Here is a 24,572-nt window from a genome sequence, read left to right on the forward strand (position 1 = left end):
CTCATAACACTGTAAGGGATCTCTAAAGGGCATGTAGAGATTTTTTTTCAACAGATCGACAAATGACACCATCTGTAACATGTCAGCACAAGATATGACCGGACAAGCAGGCAAATCATGCTCCGACTGATGTTTTGCACACAATATTTTTAATATAAATTGTCTCCTGAGAGGAAGTTGTTACTGAAAAATGTTTTTCATGCTGTTTCCATGTTTTACCTGATGATTTATGGCTACTTTGTGTTTGACAATCATTTAATGGGGTTTTTAAGTGGTGCTGGTTATTCTTCCAGTAACATCTCTGAGACATTTTGCTGTGCTGTTGAAGGTTTCTATACCCCTCAGAGTTAATATTCAATACTTACTGTTGTGACATCTTTTGACAGCTTGGAGTGTAGTGTTTCAGTTTATTTATTCAGTGTATCACACTAAAATAATACAAAAACAAGTCAAGAAAAAAACTTTACCGAAGTTTGTTCTGCTTTATAGAACATATTGCTTCAACACAAACAGAGTACAGCAGTAACAAATGTCTTTTTCTGTTATTACATATTAAACACAGCCACCCCTAATATTAAATGTCTTACATCCTATTTTTATAATAAACTATTTAAAAGAAAGTGTTCTCATTTTAAAAAAAGCTTATAGGACAATAGTTGTGCGTAATTTTAAAGGTTGTACAAACTTTTCACAGCACAGATCAAATGTAAAACAGCTGACTGATGTGTTTGTGTGTCTTTGTAATGAAGAGCATAGTTTTATATTGTAAAGATGTCTGTGTTCTTAAAAAAATGTGAATAAAAATGAAGTAGAGGAAGTGTTTCTCTGTTGAAATGCAACACCCAGTGACACCAACCGCACGTTGAAAAAGTTTAAAAAGGAAAATAATAGTTTTATAGGCCCCAACACTTAAGGATGTATATCTTTAGCATCCAAACTTCCATACATTGGTTTGTGATAGAATCATTTACAAAAAATATAGGCAGCTGTAATTGGCTGTAGTCTGATGGATGTAGTCAAACTTCTTTGATTGCATCAGTACAAACTCAGTTAAAATAGCATTGAGTACAGCCCAGATAGAGAGGTATAAAATCTTAGATTGTAATATGTCTTGAAAATCGTTTAAATCCATGTTCTTCAAGGCAACAAGCAGTGGGACCCATGCATCAGTCTCTGGTGGTCATTGTAGAGATATGTTCAATAGCCCAGAGCTGAACTCAGTTACGCTTCTTCTGTCTTGCCCCGACTTCCTCTTCTGACTCTGGGAAACACTGGAATCCAATCAGCATTCCTATGATGGAGAAGCCTACAGACACAGATAAATGTTGTTAGAGTTTTTTTTTTCTTTCAACGAACCGTGAACAGCTTTTCAAACCTGACACTTCTTCATTTCCTCACTCACTTGCAACGATGAGGGGCGCCATGACCCCAATCGTCAGAGGTGCAGTTTTGTAGATGAATGCTTCAGACAGGAAGTGGCCCAACGCCAGCACAAACGTCCATAAAGTGATGTGATACAGCCTGCAGAAGATGGAGTGACACAAGGTAAGAACACATGAATTCTGCCAACAGAAACACAGGGGAAACAGTAAGAGGCCATCTTACGTTCTGTTCTGGATATCAATGGCACAGGCGCAGCGGATGATGGATGACAGCAAAGTCCAAATACCAAATGTTCGAGCCTGGAGACCATTTACTGAGGAAAAAGAAAAATGAGGAATGCAGGAGCAGAAAGAAAAGTTTGAATGAGACCTTGAGTAAATAGAATTAAGAACAATTCTAAGATTGCAAAAGGGTTTGCAAAATTTGGATGACAGCACATAGAAGCCAGTGAAAGCTGATCACTAACCTGATCAGTATATTTGTGCATAAGCAAGGAATCTAAAGCAGGACTGCTTTACTCAAATGTTACAGACATTTTGGGGGGGTTACTTATACTGTCCACGAGAAGGCACAGACATATCTTCTTTTAATATCCCACGTATAAAAATAAAAATTTAAGAAGAGAAAGACACATATTTTACTATACAGAATGATCATTTAGACTGCGTGGTTGTTAAAACTTCCACATGGGACGAAAAAGCCACTGAATAATGTACTGGCACCAACTGCCAGCAGTAGAAGATGTGGAACAGCTTGGTTTAAACAGATTCACAACAAAACTGAAAATGTGCCAGCCTTATTTTGAGGGGTAAAAGTAAAACTGGAAGTTGTTTTTCCTTATTTTGGTTGAAAGATGTCAAGTGTTATGTTCATTAAAGATGTATGTCATTCCCGTTTTTCTCACCAAACTCAGGTGTGCCAGTGTAGAGCTTTTCTGACAGAAAGCTGTGATCTCTGAAACTCTGCACAGTGTTTCCCATGGCGATGACGGACACCATCACCAACCAGCTCCGTAGGACGTTCAGAAAGCGACTCATCTTTTTTTATTTGTGCGGTGCACCTGTCAAAGAAGACAAGTTAGAGGTCTCTTTTGATCAGATAGTTCCACACAAAAGGATCGTGAAGTTGAAGACAGGTGGGTCTGCGACAGAAAGACTGAAAGACCTTACTTGCACATCACGTTAACAGTGTAAGCTGAACATGGGATAAAGCTACGACAAACACATAAAAGCTAACGTTGCTATAATCCTGTTACAACCACTACTAACACCGCAGTTGTGATAAAATAGTACGAATATTGCGTTTATTTACCTTTCGGTATCTAGAAACTACGACGTGAACATGCTGCAAAGATAGAAATAGGAAAACCTAGTGCAAATAAATTCAGTGAGACTCGGACCTGCCGTGTGTAGTGTCATATACACATTTGTAAATATGTCAATCTTGAACGGTTGCTCTGACCAATAACCGGGCTCAAGAATGGCTCCATCGAATCGTACCATTGACACGATTGGCTCGAAATGTTACATAAGTCCCGCCTACTTACTCTGCTAGCCAATAGTTTCGGGAAAAAGCGGTCACCTGTAGACTGTCTACTAGGCTGTATTACAAAGAGTAAATGTAGGGCGAGAGATTTCTCTCTAGTCACTTTTCTGTTGTCACCTTCACTGAAACGGTCACAGTCCAAGTTAAATGATTCCCTTAATTCTATAAGATAATAAAGTGTTGTTGTAAATGATTTAATAGGTCAATTTCCTGCAGTAAATATAAAGACAAGATTTTGAAATTCACTCATAACTATCAGATAAGTTGTCATGATTATGGGAAGCTAGGAGATATTTATGAGACAGTATTTCATGGGTATTTTATGACCTTCTTTAAAAAAACATATATTATTACAATAATTTTCGAACTTTTCCTGATTGTTTCTCTTTTCATTTGTGGAAATGGGATTCTCTAGACATCAGTCCGCCCTGGTTGATGCAGTGCAAAGTTTGGTCCATTGGTCAGGTGGACCGTTGAATATTGTTCGCAAATGCGCATGCTCTATCCTCTGTTGCTACTCAGTTGTTGTAGTTACCAGGAAGATTAACCGCGATGATCAACTGGCCCTGGTGATACCAGCTAGCTCGCTAGTTAGCATGATTTCAGATATAAAGGCAAGTCGACGTTGGTGTGCATTTTTATGGCAGTTAAATCTCCTTTAAGCGACTCCCTGTTTCACGGACTTCAGCTGGTTAGCTTCCCATATCTAACGTTACAGTGAGGTAAAGCCAGCGTTTGTTGGGCTGTCAGTATGTCTTGACGTCTCATGTCTTCTGTATCAGCGCCTTAATTCAAAGAAACCGTTCATTTATGAACTAACCAAATCAGGTAATGTTATTTTGGAGCTCTTGTCGACTAATATTGTGCTAAATGTAAAGAATTGTTTTGGGACTTTATTAGCGAGTCCTAGCTGGGTATAAGAAACGTTTCTTTTTCCATGACTGTATTTGCGTTATGTTGAAATGTGCTATCCACTGACTGTTGTTTTTGCAGCAGAAGGTGGAGTGTGCCATGCTGGAGAAGCCTAGAGAAGATATCCCAGGGAGATTTCACCGGGCAGCCCGTTCACTTTTACTGTGAAGATGCCAGCTGTGACCCGGGATAAGGAGGACTCTGAATCCTCTGAAGACGAGCAAGAGTAAGTGTTTATAATTCGAGTTTGAAGCCGTTCAGAATGCTCTGCTAGTCTACAGGACAAACACATGATACTGTCTGTGAATTCTGACAGCTGCATTGCTTCCACGTGTATATGTCAAAGCTAGAGGAGGTAGGAAAATGCTTCATTCTCCAAGTTAAAGATCCACTTTGCATACTTGTAAATCCCCATGTGTATCACCGTAGAGTGACCTTAGTGTGATACCTCAGATTAAAAGCATTTGAAGTCTTCTACATCATTATTGTTGACAAACTTCTCCAACAGTATGTTGTGTTTCACATCCTGTGATTGTGCATGCTGGTGTCCCTTTTGTTATTATTGCTGCCAACGCAGTTTGAGAGACATCACATGCTTTCATTGCACATGGGCGTAGTAGTCTGAATTAAAAAGGTCACCCTCTGTCTGGATCTTAACACACTGATCCTCTTTGAGCACTTCACATGGTTTCCTTTAAAACAGAATTAAACAGGGAACCATACTGAAAACAGTTTTAATTATGCTTTCTTCTTTATAACTCGCCGTAGTTTATTGAATGTGTAATTTAATATACTCATGATTATAGAGGATGTCTGTAGCGCTTTTGAATAATTAATGTTGAGATACATTTAGACAAAATGAATCCTCCAGGTACGTTTCATTTTGCATAATTGATGAGATTTGAAGTGAAGAGTAAGAAGGGATATAGCAGTAGTCAGTGTTATCTTGAGTCTGCCACCTATTTCTGTCTTAAGCTATACTTAGTTTAACTTCACTGAAAGGCACTTTGCCTACCTTTGGGCTAATTTCCATCTCCTGAATTAGTTTGGATTGCTAACAAGTCAGATTTGACCCTGAGGTGACTGGTGCAGTGTGGAATTGGCTGGTAAGCTTTGGGATGCTTCCAGAGCTGTACACATAAAATAACAACAAAACTGTCTTTTGTACACACTCAGTCGACTATAGCAAAAACACGAAGTACACTCTGTGCATCTCATTGTTGAACAGGCATCTACTGAGCTTGTTGTTTTCAAATAGATGTTTTGAAATATTTCTGCTGAACTCTGCAAAATGACAAATTTTCATACCTAATTAATAAGCAACTGTTTGCATTAGTTGTACTTGTTGCTATGAAGAGGCCTACAATGACAGACATTCCTAAACAATGTCAGACCTATAAAGTCTATAGCATTCAAATGTGAATGATAAAGAAACAGGAATGACAACAGTCATTGAGAGGGTAAAGCAGAAAATGTTAACATTTAAGATGTTTGAGAAGCTGGATTGAGGGGGGATTTTACATTTCCACTTAAAGCTGCTGCAAGGAACTTTGTGTTTGTGTGCATTTTGGTTGCCACCCTGTGGGCAAAGATGTACATCTTGTCTTTCTGTATCACTTTTTATTTTACATTTTTGCTGTTGAAAATTTGGAAGTGCTAAAATCTGCAGTTCATCAAGTGTCTGCTTGAGGCTGGTTACAGAAGTACTGGAAACCACATACACACCAAGCCAAAACAAAACAAAACATTTTAACAGCGAAAATAAAAATGTTTACAGCCTGTTCCGAAAAATTACTTCTGTTTGAATAGGTAGTTTCTGTAACGGCACTCTCTTTACGGGGTTGAATTTTTTTTTCCTAAAACAGCAGTTTGGAAGACATTAAAATGTCAAGTTTAGTTTACCCAATCAGAGGCACAGCTCAGCTGACTGGTAGATAGGAGCCCTATAGCTGTTACTGTGAAGGCTCAAAGCCTGCCCCGCTTTTAATATGGCTCCTGCTGATGACTTACTTTAAAAATCTGTTTCAGAAACAGATGGTTGATGTCACAGAGACTAAACCTATTTATCATAGGGTCTATGGGTGAAGGACTTTTAAGAAACAACAAAGAAAAAAATAATTTGTAATGCTTATTGCCCCCTTTGCTTTTGTAGTTCCTAAAGAGACATTACTGTGAAGATTAATGTGTTTTAGATTTGGTCCGAGATTCTCCACAGTGGCTTTAAAAAGTATATTCAAGAGCTGTATAGGGATGGGTACCGAATCAGGTATTTTTATAGGTACTGACCGAATTCTGTCAAAAGTACCAGGTACCGATTCATGTACAATCATAAGGTACCATGTTGAGGTACCTAAATGCATCCTTGTGACTGTGAAGGAGTGACAGAGTAGGAGATTTTTCATGCTGTCCATGAACACAGCATTGTAAGGTTATACATTGGAGAATAAATATGTAAAACTGAAAAGAATTTTTATGGTTTTATTCAACAAATTGATATTCCTTACCACATAGACACACAAAAGTACTGAAAATTGGTACCGATGAGTACCAATACCAATTGCCAGGTCCGGGAATCGGTGCCGTATCGTTTCAAATCTGAAAGGTACCCACCCCTAGAGCTGTAACTCTGAGAAACTGAACCATGTAAAAGAATTTCATAAAGATGAATTGTTGGTCAAAATTCTTCCTTTTCTCTCAGATTTTCCTTTTTTTTTTGTCATTTTTTTGAGACAGTTATTGATTGGACAGCTGACAAAAAACAGCAGAGACTAGAGAGTGAGGGAAGATGTGCTATTGTGGGTGCACACTTAAACTGCTGGGCCAACAGTGCATGCCTTTCCCCATATTTTGAAATCCATGTTACTAATTCTTCAAATATGAGAAGTCTAGGTCAAACAAATCTGTTTTGTTTTTTTTCATTTTTAAATTTTGTAGTTCGTTACGTAACCAATGCTCTACAACCCCATTCATTTCAGTGATCTATGTGTAGCGTCCTGATGTTGTCTCATTTGCAACTTAACAATAGGATGAAGTATTACGAAAGTGTTTGAGTGTGTACAGCAAATCCAGCACAGAGGAAAGATATCTGCCATACTGTCTGTCATACTTGAATACCTAAGCTAGGGGCAGCAATTGTTTACATGCTTCTCCTTCTTATCGCGACAGCCCATGCCTGATTGAGCTCCACTCCATCATCATGCTACCTTATCGTATTTTTAGCTCCTGATAAGCAGGCTGTGTCTGGTACTATCTGATAGGCTGCAGATTTACAAGGGTGTTTGTTAGCACTGCACATAGGTTTGTTATTGCCCAGCTCCTCCTGAAACTGTGTGTGGCTCTGTCTGTATCTGCCCGCCTGAAACAAACACCATCTCAGGATACATTCCCTCAGCATTAGGTAAACCACCCATATAAGCTATTTCACATCAGCAGGGACTGAATGCCAAAGATTTGTAGCTGTGAAGTTCACCTCAGAACACTTCTCTATGATATCACTATCTGTGTGAAACCTTTACCCTGACTGATTGCTGTGAATGCCAGACTTAGGGAAAATGTGTGTCTGTGACTCATCTTTCTGTTCCTTCTCTAGAGACCATCCCTGTATCGCCTGGAGTGGCCTTAGCAAGAAAATCCCTGTTCTCTTGTTTGTCCCTGAAGCTGCCGTTTCAAAAGATGGCAATATCTCTTCCATTGGAGGTAAAGAAAAAAGAATGATAACAAATGAAACCTCAGAGTCTTTGATGAATACGGCACTAAGAATATTTTGTTTTCTGATGTGTTTCATTTCCACAGAGCGATACAGCATGGCCTTCAAGATTGTGCGCACAGAGAGCCGCCTGGTACGAGGAATACTCACCAATCATGGATTCCATGAGGTAATGTTCTCCACCAAACTGTGCGAAAAACTGTGCAATAATGCATATCTTTTTAACCACGTGTGCACCTCTCTGCTTTGGAGGAAAAGCGATAGTAAGGCTGCTTTTATTTCCTTACACTGATAATGTCAAAGCCTGCAAATACACTCGTGGAAAAAAAATGAAATGACCCCAAGAGCATTAATCCTGTTTCATGAGGGCACACAATCCCCATTATTTCTCTTTCCAGGCAGTTACAATTATTCCCCTTTTATTTCATTTCGATGCTTTTGACTCCCGTTAACCCACCATCAAAGGCAGACGACTGTCTATTACAGCTGCAACTGAGCCAAGCTTTAATAAGCTTTTATTGCAAACATCTGGCTCTCCCCTTGACACAGGGCGGCTGTGTTAGCGCTGGCCCTTTAAGAATAGTTGGAATAAACAAATCAAACAACTTAACTAATACGAAGGTGATGAAAATTTTTAAGCCCCCCTTCCTATTGCATTCATTTCTAAAGAGCAGGCCATTTCTCCCCAGATTAGTGTCTGATCTGCTTTTTAGATTCAGTTAAAACCAAACTGTCATTTATGATGGACTTGTGGATGTTATACCTCAGCAGGTGACTATAACTACTTTTGATGAACTATCATTTATCGACCACATCCAGGTTTTACTCAAAGTTGTTCTGTGTGTTTTCCAGGTTCACCCAAACAGTAATGACTTTAACCTGATGTGGACAGGATCTCACCTCAAGCCTTACATCCTCCGCAGCCTTCAAGACTTTCAGAAGGTCAACCACTTTCCCAGGTATGATACAGATAATACAGAGCTCAAATGTATGAGAGCGCTGCCACTGTTTTTTGGGTTATAAATATCAGCACTGAGCCATTCTAAGCCCCTCAGTTCAGGCGATGTGTTTGTTGGCCTCCATAGCAAAGAGCATTTAGTTTGGACCGGTGCCTCTCTGAAACATGAAATGAATCATACTGTCAGGCAGAGGGCGATCTACTGCTGTTATGTATGCTTTTCCTTTTTTTGTTCTGTCAGTTTCAAAGCTGCCTATTGGATTGTGAGTATTTTAAATCGGAGACTGTGCTTGCTTCCAGATCCTATGAATTGACGCGCAAAGACCGCCTCTATAAAAACATCCAGCGAATGCAGCAGACTCATGGCTTCAAAAACTTCCATATTGTTCCTCAGACCTTTGTGCTTCCCTCTGAGTACCAGGAGTTCTGCAGTAAGATGCCTCTACTCTTATCCTACTCCTGTCTTTATGACATGCTCACAACCAGTCCAAGCAGTGACAGTAAAAATGTTCTTTTCTCTTCTTTCCAACCCTCTCCCTAAGATTGTTTTGCTAAAGATAAAGGTCCCTGGATTATCAAACCAGTAGCATCTTCAAGAGGACGAGGCATCTATTTGGTCAGCAATGTAAGTGATTTAAAGTTCTGAATTTATCAAACCTTTAAGCTAGGGATGCACTGATATGAACATTTGGCCGATACCAGTATCCAACATTAATATTGTTGTTATGACCGATTGCCGATATTTATCAATATTGGTAAAAAACAACAACAACAAAAAAAAACAATCTGAGATGGTGTGATGAGGTAGTTCAAAAAGAAGGAGCAACGCAATTGTGAGAAAAGACGACCATAGAGAGGATCAAAGGATGGAGCTCCTGAGATGTATGTGATCAAAAAAGTACATTTTGTCTGTTTTTTTGGATCAAAAACACGAGGAGAGACATAAGAGAAGAGGGTCCACTCTTCTTAGGTAGTTTTGTGTTAACACAGTCATAGAAAACAATATTTATTGGGTCTTGAAAGATCGTTCAAGATGCTCTGAAAATGGCCAGCAGCCAATGAGTAAATATCGGCCCACTTTTACATACCAGCCGATACTGATATATTAAAAAAATGACCAACATTGGTCGAAACCGATATTGATACTGATATATCGTGCATCCCTACTTTAAGCTCTTAAAAAATGCTGTATATGCATATATCTGATGTAAGATTATTATGCATGCTATGCACTTCTTTTAAACAGTCTATACTTGAGAACCACTGCTCTAATAAGATGTATTCACACATACACAAATCTCTTGAAAATATCCCAGCTATTCTCAGAGTGGGATACATGTCAGACAGCAAACAGCTGGAATTTTCGCCCCATCTCCTCAGCTGTACACTTTTTGTTAGTTAGTAAAGTTTCCATAAGACATCTTGGTTGTCTGATGTTAAATCACAGAAGTATTGAAGAGAATCCACTGCTCCAGCAAGTATGTTGGGGTTTTGACCTTTAAATAATGCAACTGGTGCAAACCTGGAGGAGAAACATGAAACAGGAGAAATAAAATCATCTGATGTTCATTTCTAAGATGAGAACAGCAAAGATGTCCCAAACCTTACACTGTGGCTTCTGCAGCCATGCCTCATGACAGAAATCCTGATAGGTTTGAGAAAATGTATTTTTTGGTTGAGGTTGGAGAAAATGGAACTTGAAATGTCTTCAGGTTAATCGGTTCATTTAAATATCACGATTTGTATTCTGTTGTAAAATTATGCTGAGTAAGGGGAAACAAAACAACACATAACACTCCCTCCAATGCAATCATACACACCGACAAAACAAGTTCAGCAGAGAATGAATCAAAGGTACAGGTCTGTGTGAAGTTCTGTGTTTTTGAAGCTGTTATGAATATGGAGGGAAGAAAAGCATGTTTGCTTTTATTTGGAGAGTGTGGTGAGAAGTTTGAAACCATACTCGCATATCTCTGGCAAAACCTCGAAGTTAGAGCCAGCAGGCAGCTGGCTTGCTTATCACACAGACAGAAAACACAGGAAACAGCTTTATGCTTAAGCTACGCAAACCAAATATTTCTCACTCTGTGAAGTTTTGAGTTTCTTCTCATTCAGCGATTACACAGATAAATGCTGGAACTAGACAGAGATAACTGTAAGCAGAGTTAAAAAAATACTATGCAAGCTGAAAGAGTCACTCGGCCAGATGTTACGTGTGAGAGTGTGGGGGCGTGCAGATGCAGCTGTCTTTGAAATAAGTATCAACTAGTGTTTCAGACATTAATAGGCTTTGTGGAGTAAATCACACTCTCCCAAGTCCCCGGCTTAAATGGGGAGCTCAACAAGGTTCCCACTCTTGGAAAACATTTGCACCATTCTTCTTCCACTTCTTCTTCTCAGGCATTTTTATGAAACAGTGGAAAGAATGTCAGAGCGATATTTGGAGAGAAGAAAGAAATACGTCCATTTTTTTTCAGTTAAGGTTTTCTCTGAACTGTGGCCAGCGCTGAGGTTACACTGCTCCCTTCACCCCCTCCCCCCATCCCCTTTCCTCTGAAGTTCGCCACCTGCAACACATTTCAGCCTCATAAATGACCCCTCTCCCACCACTAGATTGTGTTTTTATGGGCTGTTATTGAATGCTGACCTACGATGGCCAGTGTCATTGCAGTCTCCAAAATCTCTGGGTCTGATGAATGTTTGATGCTAATGGTTAACAGCAGTGTCACATCATGCCTTTGGTATTCAGTATTTAATGCTGTTTTATAGAATATATAGTGGAGGGATGGGAAATAAAAAACAACTTTTGATTTGACTCATGTTGATGGCTGTGCTTCAGACAGGAAAAACTTACAGATTGAAGCTTTTACCTGACAACTCAATCTTCATGAAGACTAACTCCATCTTTCCTTTTGTGTTAATTTTATCCTCTTTCCTTCATTTCTTTGTCCTCTGCAGCCAAATCAGATATCCATGGATGAGAACATCTTGGTGTCTCGCTACATAAATAATCCACTTCTAATAGATGGTAAGTTCTTTAAACAGAGCTCAATTTGTTCACATTGGCTTTGCTGTGCAAACCGTTTGATTTATATTCATCCACAGGGTTCAAGTTTGATATGCGGCTGTATGTGTTGGTGACATCATACGATCCACTCCTAGTCTACGTCTATGAAGAGGGCCTGGCCAGGTGAGCCATGTTTGAATCCTGGCTCTGCATTCATTATTACAGCACAACTAGAGTTTATAAGGAAAATTGTTGCAGGTCTTTGTCAGACATTAACTATAAAAAGAAGATGTGGAGGTTGACAACCTGAGATCAGCTCATGGTTTGTGGAACTTTTTGGATGTGTTGAAGTCTGTGTTTAGGATTTTAGCCATTACCATGTTGTTTATTGTAGAACAGGAAGAGACTATATTTGGAACACTACAAACATTGAAATCCAAGCAAGTGTTTAATTCTTTTTTAATTATTTTTGTGAAAAAAGTCTTATTACACTTTATTTGAGCCATTTTCACCTAAAAAGTCCATAAAATGTCTCATTTCAAGATAATAAAAAGTTATAACACTACGCTCAACTTTTTAATACCACCAGTTTCAGCCTGGTTTTTACTCCACTGTAACATCTCACCTTAGATGTAGATATCTCAGAGGTGCTAAGTTGTCTCTGTGCAGTGCTGGCATCCAAATAACAGAAGTTTTATAGAAGGAATAGAGCATGTTTTCATGCTTCCTTAATGTTCAGTGTTACACTCTGGGACACCAATATTACACCGAAGTAGAACCAATGTAGATAATAGCAGGGCTCTGTTATGACACGGTTGTAGATTCACAATATAAAAAAGGGCTGCTGCTACCCCTCCGTCATGGTTGACAGGACCAGGATCAGGATGTGACCATAATCTAACATAATCTTTTGCTGTTTGAGAAGACTATAAGACAGAGAATGATGTTATTAACTTAACATCAAGAAGGGTAATTTTTCTGTGTTCTGGTAGAAATCAATAAAAACTAGAAAAGCAGTCAGAGAGTGCAGCCCTCCACCAAGCATATTGTGATTGTCACCAACACTTTAGTCCTACATTAATGTTATACTCCCTTTCAGCAGACTGTCTGCTACAATTTGGTGTTAGTTAGAGGTTTGTACTATAATTTGTTTTCTGACAGTGTTGAAAATTAAGATGACCCAGTACATATTTCATATTCCAGATCTTAGTATCCAGAATATTGCCAGGATCTGGATCATACTTTTACATCCGTCAGAAATTATGGTGACCTTGTCTTGTATTGTTTTTCAAATCAATCCAACCATTTATTGTGGAGTTATATACACATGATGAAAACAGCCCTATCTCACAATGATAAAGAATCTTTTAAAAAAATCCTGGATCCAGACGATGATCCAGATCACCTCCAAAATTTAATCAGTTCTTCGTTATCCCATTTAAAACATTTACTGAAATTTTCACGAAGATCCGTTCCTTACTTTTTGAGTTATGTTGTTAACAGACAAACGCTCTCAAAAACATAACCTCCTTGGTGGAGGTAAACAGGTTTAAGCTACTTTCCAGTGGCTCATCCTCACTTTTCATTGGGTTACATCTTGAAACAAGGGACTGTTGCTATTAGTATTAAATCTCAATAAGAATATAATGGCAAGAGTGATCCAGTTTGCTTTTGGTTTTTGTTTAAGAAAAAGGATTTTATCAGTCCACTCCAGATATATAGGGAAATAACTGCCATGCACTGTAACGACTTTACTATGACTTTATTGAGAACTAAGAATATGTGCTATCTGTAACTTCACCTGATCACATAACTGACTTTTACATTCTTAATACTTAAGTAGCATGTAGTCAGATTATTGTAATGTGTTAGAACCACATAAAAAATGAACTCTCCGGATGTATTTAACTGGAGCTAACTGGCAGTGCAGAACACAAGGTGATTGTGCATGGAGAGTCCTGTTAACTGTAAGCATCGAGGCGTAAAGGTGTATAGGTGTAAAGATGACCAAATCCAGATTACTAACAGTCTAAACGCTTGATTCCTTTCTACATACCCAATGTCTACTTTGACTGCTGTCAAAGCAGCAAAACGGTATTCAAAATGTTAGAAATAAGTTTACTCCATTTTGCTCTATGAAACATAGAGATAACCCTTATCATAGAAAAGTTATCCCAGTCCCAGGATTTTTTTATACGAGAAAAAAAACATGATTCCTATCCGATTTCTTAGTATTTTCTTCTTCTTATGAACAACCTCATTTTATGATTTAACCCTATCAGCAAGCCTCAATCAGGTCAGATCTCTTGTTGAACAGGGTAACCCAGCGGCTACATCCTTAGTCTGTGCTCCCCACACTTGGGGCACATCTCCTGCTGCTCATTCAAAGCCCAGAAGAGGGCAGCCTTAACTTTTTACTTCTTCTGCTGTGTAGTCTGCTCTGGTGCTGACTTAGAAACAAAGAGCTTTATTGTTCCAGTTTCAGGATGTTCTCATCAAGTGCTGCTGATAGTGTCTTTGTGTAATTGTCCTATATTTATCGGATGTTGGTATTTAGAGACAGGAGAAATCATTTATTCAAGAGGAGGCTTTTGTCAGGCGCAGGTAAGGTCAGGAGAGGTCGTATGATTTATGGAAGGACAGGTTTGATAGAGGTACGTGCTGGAAACAGAGAGCCACCACCCTCTTGTTTGCTGGTTTGATTATCAGCTGCGAGCCATAAATCACGGCCAAATTCTGAATCCCACTTTTATCTCCTGACATTCCTTTGGGCTGTGTTGGTATTCAGGTACACAGTGCGTGCCAAGGAATTCTCATTATTGCACATGTGGCATGCACTCCTCTTAAACACTGCCAGATACTAATGTCTCTTTAAAGTGCCCCTATCAAAAATTCAAGTGTCAGCTTTTTGAAGGTGGTCATGATGGTGGAGCAGGATGTGGTGAAATTTTGTGCTGAAAAAAAAAGTCTTTCTGTTTTCAGATTTGCCACAGTCAAGTATGACCAGACATCAAAGAACATAAAGAACACATTCATGCATCTCACCAACTACAGCCTGAACAAAAAGAGCAGCGATTATGTCAGGTAACATCCGTCAGACATGAAACATACATTGACTGTGCAGCTGTTATGGGAAGCTGGATTGACTCATCCATTTATCATTACTGGACCGTTTGAAGTGCATTTCTTTCCTTTCAGCTGCGATGACCCTGAAGTTGAGGATTATGGGAACAAGTGGAGTATGAGTGCAGTGTTGAGGTATTTGAAGCAGGAGGGGAAGGACACCACATGTGAGTCAAACCCTTGTTTTCTTTCCCTTCTTTCGCTTTTTATCTTTTCTTTTCTTTTGATGTCCACACTTAGGAGACATTTACCTATTTGCAGCTCTTACCTTTCTTTCTAACAGGCTTTAACAGATACGGGTTGCACTTAGGGAAAGGCTTTGTGAAAACCTCTCTGTTCTGTCTGTTCCAGTGCTGATGAGGCAGGTGGAGGACCTCATCATCAAAGCTGTACTGAGTGCCGAACTACAGATCGCCACTGCCTGCAAGATGTTTGTCCCTCACAAGACAAATTGCTTCGGTAATCATTTCTCATTCTCTGTGTTAAAACCTTTTTGGCCTAGTAGTGGCTAAACGTATCTCAGCCCTGATTGGCTGTGGGCTGAAGGCATTGGGAGCAAAAAGAAAAAACATGCTTTCCTGGAAAATAAAACTCAAAGTCTTGCAAAAGGCTTTACAAGATTTTCCTTTGATTGAAATCTGCTCTCTGCACAGATTCCCTCTCTTGCTCACAGTTCAGACACACTCACACGTACTGAGTCATCCACTCTACAACACCCCTCACATTTCCTTTCAGTTTCACATTGTCTAGCAGTTCCTCTATGTTTTTCTCCACTGAGCCGAGCTGAGGTTGCAGACAGTTGTTCGTCAGTGTGGAGCCGTCTTGCCCGTCGCTGCCCTTTGACTGTCTGCCGGGTCTTGAAGGGCCTATTGACTGAATCAAGAATTTGCTTCCTCCTTTCTGTTGCCATTCAGCTCTGCCTGATTTAGTCTGACTGTTTTCTTGGCTCCTCCTGCCTAGCAGCGGGCTCGTGTGAACTCCATTCTGGAGCCATTACCCATGTTAGTGTTGGCACTAATTGTCTGCGCTCTCCCCCTCTGTCTGGCGGTCTCTCTGAGATTTGGGGTTTCAAAAAAGCAAGCACATGGGCCAAGCCTTCCTCAGCACCGCTGTCTCTTTTTCACCCTCTTTTTCCTCTTCTCTCACTGTTTCTGTTTGTTTATAATCCTCCCTTGACTGCTCACACTCTCCTTCACCTCCCACATGTTAGAAAAATAAAGGGCTCTGCAGTTGTGACAGCCATCTGTAGACATAATAGCCCCCCATGATTGGTGGTTGTTTGGGCGCGTAGCAGCATGGGCTTACCATCAAACAGTCGCCCGCATAAAAGATTCTATCTGCACCTGGAGCATCAATGCTAGGTTAAAAACACACATTAGTTCAGGCCTGGGGTGTGAATGTTGACCATGCAGGTATTTGCGTGGCTTACAAACCTCAGCCTGGCACACATACGCATTTGATAGACATGAATGAACAAGATGATGACGCAAATCTCCCCCACTGAGAGTAAAACTCAGGAAAGGATAAACAAGGTTGCTCTTTTTTTATTCAGGTTTTTACTCTGGTAAGCCTGAATTGTATCCCAAATTATTGGCTGTATGTCGATATAGGTAGCATGCCTTCATTTCCTTGTACAGTAAGAACTATTACTAAAATATGGTCACGATGGGCGCTGACATATCCCCAACCAAAACACACATTTAACCTTCAGACAAAAATCTCAAAGGATCATCAGGTCAGTGCAGTCCAGATTTTTGTGTTGATAAGGAGTGTTGGTTAAGTTTTTCATCTTACCACTGTTTCTCTACTTTGTTAATATGGGAAAAAATCCAGCATGTTAACAAAGATGCCACATCCCTTCATTTTTAACAAACAAACAAAACTAAACTTCTCAAAACAGCAAGCATGTTCATTTGAGGCTCTACTTTGACCCATGTCCCATATGTTACAATAGGGATTGGCTTTAAGACCTATGGTATATTATAGCTAGTCACTAAAATGGGTTCTTGGAGAGGGCTTATTATGCTTTCAAATATTTAAAAGTGGAGATAAAACGTGTACATTTTTGAAATGCTACTTATCCATATGTTGTAGAAATCCCTGAATCTGTCTGTACACTGATCAGAATGGTCCGTTCTTAAAAGAAAAAATGAAACAAACTCCCTGAGTTCTTAACAAGGCTTCCTGACATGATGAGGCCATCACTTAAGAATCTCCTAAACCAGGCCGTGGACCAGTGCCGGTCTGTGGGTCAATTGGTACCGCAATTGGGGCCGCACATAAAAATTACTCAACTTACATTGTTTCAGTTTGATTTTTTGTCTAATTCTGAACGATGTTTTATTTTGAAAAATTACCATATTCTCTCTGTCATACCCGTCTATGACTCATTCTTGACGCCAAACCCCCAAGCCAGCAAAATGGACAAAAAACAAACATCTTTGGAAAGTTTCTTTAGGCAGGGTAAAAGAGCCAGTGTAAAGACAGAAGAATAGTCGGTCCTTGAAAATATTGTCTGACATTAAACCAGTCCGTGGTGCAAAAAAGGTTAGGGACCGCTGTCCTAACTGGTGCACAACAAGCTGATATTGGCCTCAAACACCAAGGTCTGCCCATAGTTCTGCCCCTGGCCAATCAGAGGGAAGGGGGCTTGTAAAGTGGGTAGCTTTAAAGAGACAACAGCTAAAACAAAGCATTTCAATCAGAGGCTGAAATAAGGGTTTTCTAAACCTCAACATGTGAACTTTTTTTTTTTTTTTTTGCAGTACATCATGTCACCTTCCCAATCACACAATCATAAGCCCCCCCCCAACAAATTGAGAAAAAAAAAAAAAAAAACAGAACAAAGACAGACAAAAAAACAAAAAGGATCTGGATTTACTTTGTAGAAGCTGTTGTGCCATCAATGTTTTTATTCATCATGCCCCAGCATAAAAATGCTTTGTTGGCTGTTTGGCCATACCATATAAATACACAGTATTCCGTTGTACCTTTATTTACATTCCTTAGTATATACAAACAAAGCCCTGCTTCTGCAATAAACCATCAGATGTTACTGAAGTATAGAAAAGTAAATATACAGTGAAAATACAGACATGAAAGTTAGAGAATATGAAATCAAGAACTAAAGACGACTGGCGACGCTGCACTGTCTCCATCTTTCATGTCTGTTATGGCAGAACAATGTTGAAATCTTATAAGCTAGCCTACAGGGATCTGTATAGACACGGATACTCCAGCAGTGTCATTGTAGAGCACAAAAGCAATTAGGTGGTACACCTTTACCATGATACATGATCCTCTGTGGTCTGCTGTGAACATGCACATCACGCCACTTCAGTCATATCACCTTACTATTGAATTGAGTATAATTTTGTTGTCTTCAGATGGCCCCAAGCGAGTTAATTACAGCATTCATAGTCTGCCTACAGGATTAAGTTTCTAAAGACAGACACTGACGGTTCCAGAGGACTACCTTCCTCTTCTTCCCGTCTCTCACCGTGTGGTCCCGTTGCATGAAAACTCCCTGTGCGAGAAATGTATGGATAGTTTGAATACAGAGACGTGTAGGAACCAGTGCGAAGCAGACAGTTTTACAAACACGCAGGTCTGACTAAGCTTCAGGGAGTCCAGTCTCGTATCTCTGTGGGCTGTTTCTTGTCTCTTAAATAAATCCCACCCAAACCACCAAGGAGTCATGTTCGTTTTCTCCTTTGCTTGCATTTATCCTACGACTTTCCTGTTCCTCCTGGAGCTTACAGCAGGCCCAGTTTTACTGGTGAGCATTCACAGCTGTTAGTAATAGTGAACAGGTAAAGCATCAGAAATGCAGAGCAGTGTGTAGTGTTTGGGCAGTGAATGCATGGATCAAAGCAGCTGATGTTGAGAGTTTTTGTACGGATTTTGGCTTGACTAGAAGGAAGCCTCTCAACATCATAAAGCACATTATAATCCTAATTTACTGCAAATTACACCCTGCCTTTTAATGTCTATTAATGCCTTTAATACAATGTTTATGGTCCTCTAATGGGATTTCTCCTCTGTGCTCAAAGTGCACATCCGTATCTGAATGGGCATACAAAATATAACTAAATCTTTTTATAGCTCTGTAATGTTTTAAGTGGGAAGAAATAAAAGCGGCAGATTTTTTTTGTGTTTCATCGGTAAGAGCTGTGTGTGTGTGCGCGTCTGCAGGGAGAAAATGCCACCCATACAGCTCCTCACCGCTGCTGTGTGATTAATGGACAGGCTTTCTGCTGAGGGATGCTGATTACGAGATGTTTTGACTAAGATCTGATTAGCCAAGCCAAAGGCCTATTTTATTACACACAAAACATTCCACTTACTGGTCCTGTGTTCCACTGAACGTCCCTCATTAAGTGCTGAGTGTGGTTGATTCCCCCGTCTGTGCACCACTCTCCCTGTTTTACATTTGTCAGATACTCCCACATTTCACTACAGAACAGGGATGGTGTGCCTGTGATGACAGTGTGGCTGCTATGTTATTCAAAATCTATTCTAGGATGATTCATGGATTGGCTCCTGCTATCATAATAAGGCTATAGAGTGTTAACAGCAGCGAGTGTTGACTGCAGCTTTAATTTGTTGTCCTCAGAGTGTTTTTAAACGATTGAGACTCCGAGCTGCTCCCTGAAACAGCAGTGAAAGAGTTCAGCAGCCGTAATTTACCCCTGAATGATGCAAGAGTAATTTAATTGTCCTCGCCTATGAAGAAAACACACATGAAGGGAATGCTTTTTGTTTCTGTTGTTGTTGTGGGCCGACAGGCTGCATGGCAAGGGTGGGGAGATTGTTGTCTTTGGGCGTTTGTCTCTTGTGGTGAAGTTTCCAGCAGCGCCCATCCAATAATCTAAAAAAATCCTCCTCATCATCCCTTTTTCTCTGTCACAGTTTTTTCTCCCTCCCTCCATCTTTAATGGGTGTGATGTGGATGTTCGCTGCCTCTCCTCTCCTTGTCTGTGATGCTTGTTGTGGTTCCCTCTGCGGGCACGTTTAACAGCGCTCCCCCCGCAGCGGTTGAGCCATAGAACAAACGCGTCTAGCTGCGAGTGGCTCTGCAGGGCTCATGGGGCAGGAGCGGCGTCTGCTCCTAATTGGGGGAAAATGCGCGGCACATGGAGTCGGCTTGTCGGAGGGGTTGGTGAGGCAGCGTTACACCTCCACATTTTCCTCTGTTGTTGTGGTGCCACTGGTGAGGCGCTGCAAGCTCAAACCCACATATTAGAGCTCTAAGACTAAAACATGATGTTTTTATTACACACACTCTACATCTTACTTGTAGCCTCAATCTGCGTGTTGGTTCCTTTTGACAACACTGGATAGAAAAGATAAACCTACACGTGGAAAATAAAACCTGAGTGCTCTGCTAAAGCACGTCCTGCTTGGCAGTGGGGGTCCAGTCCATCCTCAGTTAAAGAAGTTAATGGTGGCAGCTGTGGTTGTAGTTGCAGGTCTTGGCTCAGGAATGTATGGCTGACTCTATTCGCTTCCATTATGAAAATAAAGTCTGCAGTTAAACCGATTTGGACCTCAACAGGACTTGCTCCTGACCCATGTAATATGACCCATTGAACATAATGCAGTTTGCATTTTCTCCTACTTTTCATAACAGGTGTAATAAAAACAAAAGTGGTGGAAAAAGTCTTTAAATCTTAAAAGAGTAGAATAGAATAGAATAGAAAATACTTTATTTATCTGTGAGGGGAAACTCAGGAGGAGTCACAGCAGCAATCAAGAAAACGAAAGTCAGAAAGTGTATAGAAAGTGCAAAAAGGTCCATAAGAAAATAGATGATGACAGCTTGTCCATCATTGTCCAGTTCAGCCAGCCTCCACCTCCACAGGGTCCAGGACTGAGCTTCTTCAGCAGTCTGTTCAGTCTCTGTCTCCTGGATCATGTCTGCTCACAGCAGGTGAAGCTCTTCAAATGTGGCGTTGGTGTCTGGTGTTAGCTCCGTTAGCCATGTCTGTGAATAGCATGATCCTACTCTGCCTTCTGATATTCCCATTGTTGCTGGGTTTGCACAGCTAGCTCGTCCATCTTATTAGAGATAGATCTCATGTTCCCAATAACAATGGATGGAAGGACAGGTCGATGTCATCACTTCTTAGCTCACACCTGAGAATCAGCACGTCATCCTCACCTCCTCCTCACCTTGTGGGGAAACATCAGGCCTTGCACCAGTTAGCATTGACATGCTACAGACTGCTAACAGCTGATTTCACATGTAAACAATGCAGCCATGGTTACATGTAGGATCTTTAGAGAAACACAGGAGCAAAAATAGTAAAAACATCACAAAACCAGTTTGGTGTCCACGACCAACAAATGAAACATACAAAGTAATGACCCACTCCAAATGCAGAGATGACAAAAAAGAGATGAAAAAATTACAAGAAACGGACAAAGAAGAGGGAGCTGCTGTGGGGTTGCGCACATTTCAGAATCAAGCGATTTTATGTTCACTTCAGTAAATTTGGGGAATCACTTGGGACTAATTAGGAAAAGTGATAAAAAACAGGATCCTAAATTTACTTTAATATCACATCTTTGTATGAGATTTCCTGCCTGGTAAATGATCATTTCTTTCAAACCCAAGCTCTTCCTGTAACCCAGACTGCTTTAGGTTTGTGGTCACAAAGATGAGATAACCCTGATGACATCATCAGCGTACTTCTTCACCAGGCTCAGTCCTCCACCATCAGTAATCTGATTCTTTTGTGTAGAATTGGGGCTTTCGCAATCAAAAGTCTGAATTCATATGGACTCAGACTTTGATAGCATTTCAACTACTACTACTACTACTACAACTGTCGTGACTTGACCAAACGTCCAACTGGCCAAAAGATTACTGATCATGTACAAAGGCTCCATGTTTCACTTAGAGCTCCTGTGAGGAGTTTTTGACCAGTTAGGAATTTTTTAAAACAGCAGCACAAGCTGGTTTGTATCTAACAAAACACACATCCCAGTAACATCCCAGCGTTAACAGGCAGGACATACTGAGAGACCACTCTCTCTTTTCTGGTCATCTGCAGGGCATGAAACAAGTTGTCAGACCCAGGGGGCGGGAAGCAACATGAGACTGTCCAGTTTGTTGGTAGCAACAAAAAACAGAACAAACAAAAAAAACAGAGTGCATGCTACTCGGGTGGCCTGCCCATGTATTGTCTGAATGTGGGATGCACTGCTATGTCAACAAATCAAGAAATATTTGATTTTTTTGTCTGAAAACAACACTTACACAAGTACAGAACAAGCTCAGCAAAGACCTGCAATGTCCTTTGTCCAGGGGCGCCGCGAGAATCTGAAAGTTCCTTACAGGACCTTAAAAATGCATTTTTTGATAACATGTTTACTCAAATTACTCAATGTTTTGGGGAAACATTGACATGTTTATATATGTAAAGGTTAGAAAAGAGATTTCTGCTCTGATAGCTCCATGTAGATTCATTTTTACAGGGCAAATTTTGGTCCTAGAGATCTTTGGTTATTCTTTCAACGTACTCTTGACAGAGTGGAGATTTGTTCAGCAGATAACTGCAATAAGTTATTCACAGACAAAATACATTCATGTCCCAGCCCCCCATTATTCAGCTCAGTGCAGTATCAAGCCATAGCTCCCTGTCACGCTGGCTTTTGTATGCTTAACACTGGCACTGACCTGAGATGCCTGAACAAACAGCTCTAGTTCTGGCAGCTTTGAAACCCCCATCCCCCCGGCCTGTTCACAACAGTCTTCTCGTTTGAAGTGCCATTAGAAGGATTTTTCCCCTGGCTCTATGGTGAGGCTTTGCCCTATCCCTGTAAAATAATGTGGTTTCCCTGCACGCTGCTGCTGCTGCACGCTGCTGGGGCAGGCGGGTCGTTGGCTCATCAGGTGACACTCCCCAGAGCAGTGTGAGGGCTTTCATGGAGCACGCAGGCCAACTTTGTCGGAGTGGGCTGTATATCAGTGAAACGAGAGGGAAAATTGGTGCAGAATGGGTGGATATTTTTACACAGAGAAGTTTCAGAGCACTTACTAAAAGCCTTTTATTGTGTAACTCAATGCTAAGCTATAACTCTGGTGAAATACATACAATATATAACTTTCTACTTTCAAGGTTTCTGTCCCTTGGGGCTCACTGTCAGATTTTCGTCATTGCATCTCTGAAGTTCAACTTGAATTGCCCTCGTTGACTCAGTTTCTGTTGGGGGTGAAACTTTTCTGGTACCCATTAAAGCTCTGTCTTCTCGTTAATATGTAGTGACACCATGTAGACTGCTTAACCTTCTCTGTCATGAGAAAATATTGTCTGCATGGATGAAACTTATACACAGCCACCGCATGCTTTTGATCTGCTGTCTGGCGTAAGCGGCTTTATGACAGATGAAATGTGTATGTACTTAGTTAATGTAATTGAGCCAGTCCCTCAGTAGCAGGCTTTGTTGAATATTCCTCTCTTGAGTGATCAGATATATAACATGCATCTAATCAGTAGCAGAAAGACATAAAGGCCATGTTGCCAAATGCAACAGAATTAAACTGTGATCAAACTTCAGTGTCTTTAACACCATTCATCTTTTATTTTCAGGAAGCTGCAGTCATTTTTTTCTACTTCTGCTTCTGTAATAAATTCTGTTTTAAAATGTTTTGTTCATTTTGTGTTTCTCTCTGTAGAACTGTATGGTTTCGATGTACTCATTGACTCAAACCTCAAACCCTGGTTGTTGGAGGTGAATCTGTCTCCCTCTCTGGCCTGGTGAGTGACACAGTCTTAACTGTTGAAAGTTTTGCGCACTTTGTTGAGAATTGTGCACTGAAATAGTAATTTTTACCAGAGCTTTTTAAACAAGAAGGCTTTCTGTGAATCAGCAATGAATATTAAGTAATGCACATTACATATAGCTTTGTGTTCTACTCACCCTGTTTGCATGAACATTTGTTAGCCTGCTTATAGTGCAGCTAACAAGTACAAACAAACAGGCTGAAACAAAATATTAATTTACATAGGATTAAATTGATTTAAAAATTATATATTAATAGCGTTATGGCTTCTGAGCCTTCATGAGGGAGCAGTGAAAATTGAAGCCTGCTTGTTTGTAATAAACAGGGCTTGACATTAACACCCGCCAACCTGCCAAAAGCGGGTGAATTCCAGCTGTGGCAGGTAACACTGCCACTCTTACTAGCCACTTTAGTGGGTTGAATTATTTTATGGTAGTTTTCTGAAACGGCATCCGAAATACTAAACCCATTGCTATATGACACTATGACAGCAGTACCTGCACACAGTGCTTGCTCATTGGTCCATTTGCTTAGTCTTCTGCTGTCGTAACTGCTAACAGGCGATCATCATCTCCATCTCCATCCTCCGGCTTGGACTGCCTGGCAGCTCCTGGTGTTCAGCGCCTGATGACGTGATTCAAAAGTTGTCTCGCGTCTTTTTCACTCTCGATTGTAAACGGGTTCCAGGATTTATGTCACAAACTAGAGCCAAAACTCCCGCAACTTTTTAAATGTGAAGACTTTTATCGGATGGAGTTCATTTAAGCTTACACTGCACCGTTCTCACCAGCAACACACCGTTTCACAACTGAACACCTGATAATCAGCCCGATTAGTATCGCAACCCGATCCGACCCGTTGAAACATGACCAGCAGCCCAACCTTTAACCTTATTTAAAGTAATCATTTTGGGTCATATTGTCTGAAAATTGGAACAGTATATCGCCATAGTTCAGATGCCAGTGAGTAAACAACGCACCTGAATGAAGCAACTCCTCCGATAAAAGCCTGACTTCAGCTCCATCATCAACCCTCTGTGATCTTCTCACATACAACTGCAAAATCACTTGTTTTTTACGTTTAATGCTTTTAATCTCTTAAAAGGACCTTTACGTGTGTAATAGTAGACTTACTTTCTGTCTAGACT

General features: G+C 40.4%; 2 protein-coding genes across 6 annotated transcripts in view; one reads left to right on the forward strand and one right to left on the reverse strand.

Moving 5' to 3' along the window:
- Positions 1 to 307: 307 nt before the first annotated feature.
- Positions 308 to 2,831, reverse strand: erg28 (ergosterol biosynthesis 28 homolog). The gene is made up of 5 exons (XM_074692412.1): positions 2,695 to 2,831; positions 2,288 to 2,443; positions 1,606 to 1,696; positions 1,403 to 1,521; positions 308 to 1,306 (listed from the first exon to the last, which is right to left on the reverse strand). The coding sequence occupies exons 2-5, from the start codon at positions 2,418 to 2,420 to the stop codon at positions 1,218 to 1,220; spliced, it is 432 nt and encodes a 143-aa protein (XP_074548513.1). The 5' UTR covers positions 2,421 to 2,443; positions 2,695 to 2,831; the 3' UTR covers positions 308 to 1,217.
- Positions 2,832 to 3,445: 614 nt separating this feature from the next.
- Positions 3,446 to 24,572, forward strand: part of ttll5 (tubulin tyrosine ligase-like family, member 5) — a 64,061-nt gene continuing 42,934 nt past the window's right edge. For 3 of the 5 annotated variants that reach the window (XM_074691534.1, XM_074691537.1, XM_074691538.1), the window contains exons 1-13: positions 3,452 to 3,756; positions 3,925 to 4,066; positions 7,430 to 7,536; positions 7,633 to 7,715; positions 8,399 to 8,505; positions 8,805 to 8,935; positions 9,047 to 9,129; positions 11,463 to 11,532; positions 11,610 to 11,694; positions 14,494 to 14,595; positions 14,710 to 14,801; positions 14,986 to 15,093; positions 23,318 to 23,399. In XM_074691534.1, the coding sequence (XP_074547635.1) occupies positions 4,011 to 4,066; positions 7,430 to 7,536; positions 7,633 to 7,715; positions 8,399 to 8,505; positions 8,805 to 8,935; positions 9,047 to 9,129; positions 11,463 to 11,532; positions 11,610 to 11,694; positions 14,494 to 14,595; positions 14,710 to 14,801; positions 14,986 to 15,093; positions 23,318 to 23,399 (1,106 nt within the window). In that variant the 5' untranslated portion in view covers positions 3,452 to 3,756; positions 3,925 to 4,010. Of the gene's footprint in view, positions 3,757 to 3,921; positions 4,067 to 7,429; positions 7,537 to 7,632; positions 7,716 to 8,398; positions 8,506 to 8,804; positions 8,936 to 9,046; positions 9,130 to 11,462; positions 11,533 to 11,609; positions 11,695 to 14,493; positions 14,596 to 14,709; positions 14,802 to 14,985; positions 15,094 to 23,317; positions 23,400 to 24,572 lie in introns of all 5 variants that reach the window. The other 2 variants (XM_074691536.1, XM_074691535.1) reach the window with 2 other exon arrangements.

Source organism: Halichoeres trimaculatus, unplaced genomic scaffold (genome assembly GCF_033239565.1).
Source record: "Halichoeres trimaculatus isolate MK-OKI-2021-1 unplaced genomic scaffold, fHalTri1.1 fHalTri1_scaffold_17, whole genome shotgun sequence".
NCBI classification, from domain to species: domain Eukaryota; kingdom Metazoa; phylum Chordata; class Actinopteri; order Labriformes; family Labridae; genus Halichoeres; species Halichoeres trimaculatus.

What these genes read in the sequence shown, in the direction of transcription:
- erg28 (XM_074692412.1), bottom strand. Translation starts at nt 2,420, where the DNA reads ATGAGTCGCTTTCTGAACGTCCTACGGAGCTGGTTGGTGATGGTGTCC. An exon ending in ATTGATATCCAGAACAGAAC is followed by an intron (nt 1,522 to 1,605) that starts GTAAGATGGCCT and finishes CATCTTCTGCAG; the next exon opens with GCTGTATCACATCACTTTAT. An exon ending in GGCGCCCCTCATCGTTGCAA is followed by an intron (nt 1,307 to 1,402) that starts GTGAGTGAGGAA and finishes CTGTGTCTGTAG; the next exon opens with GCTTCTCCATCATAGGAATG.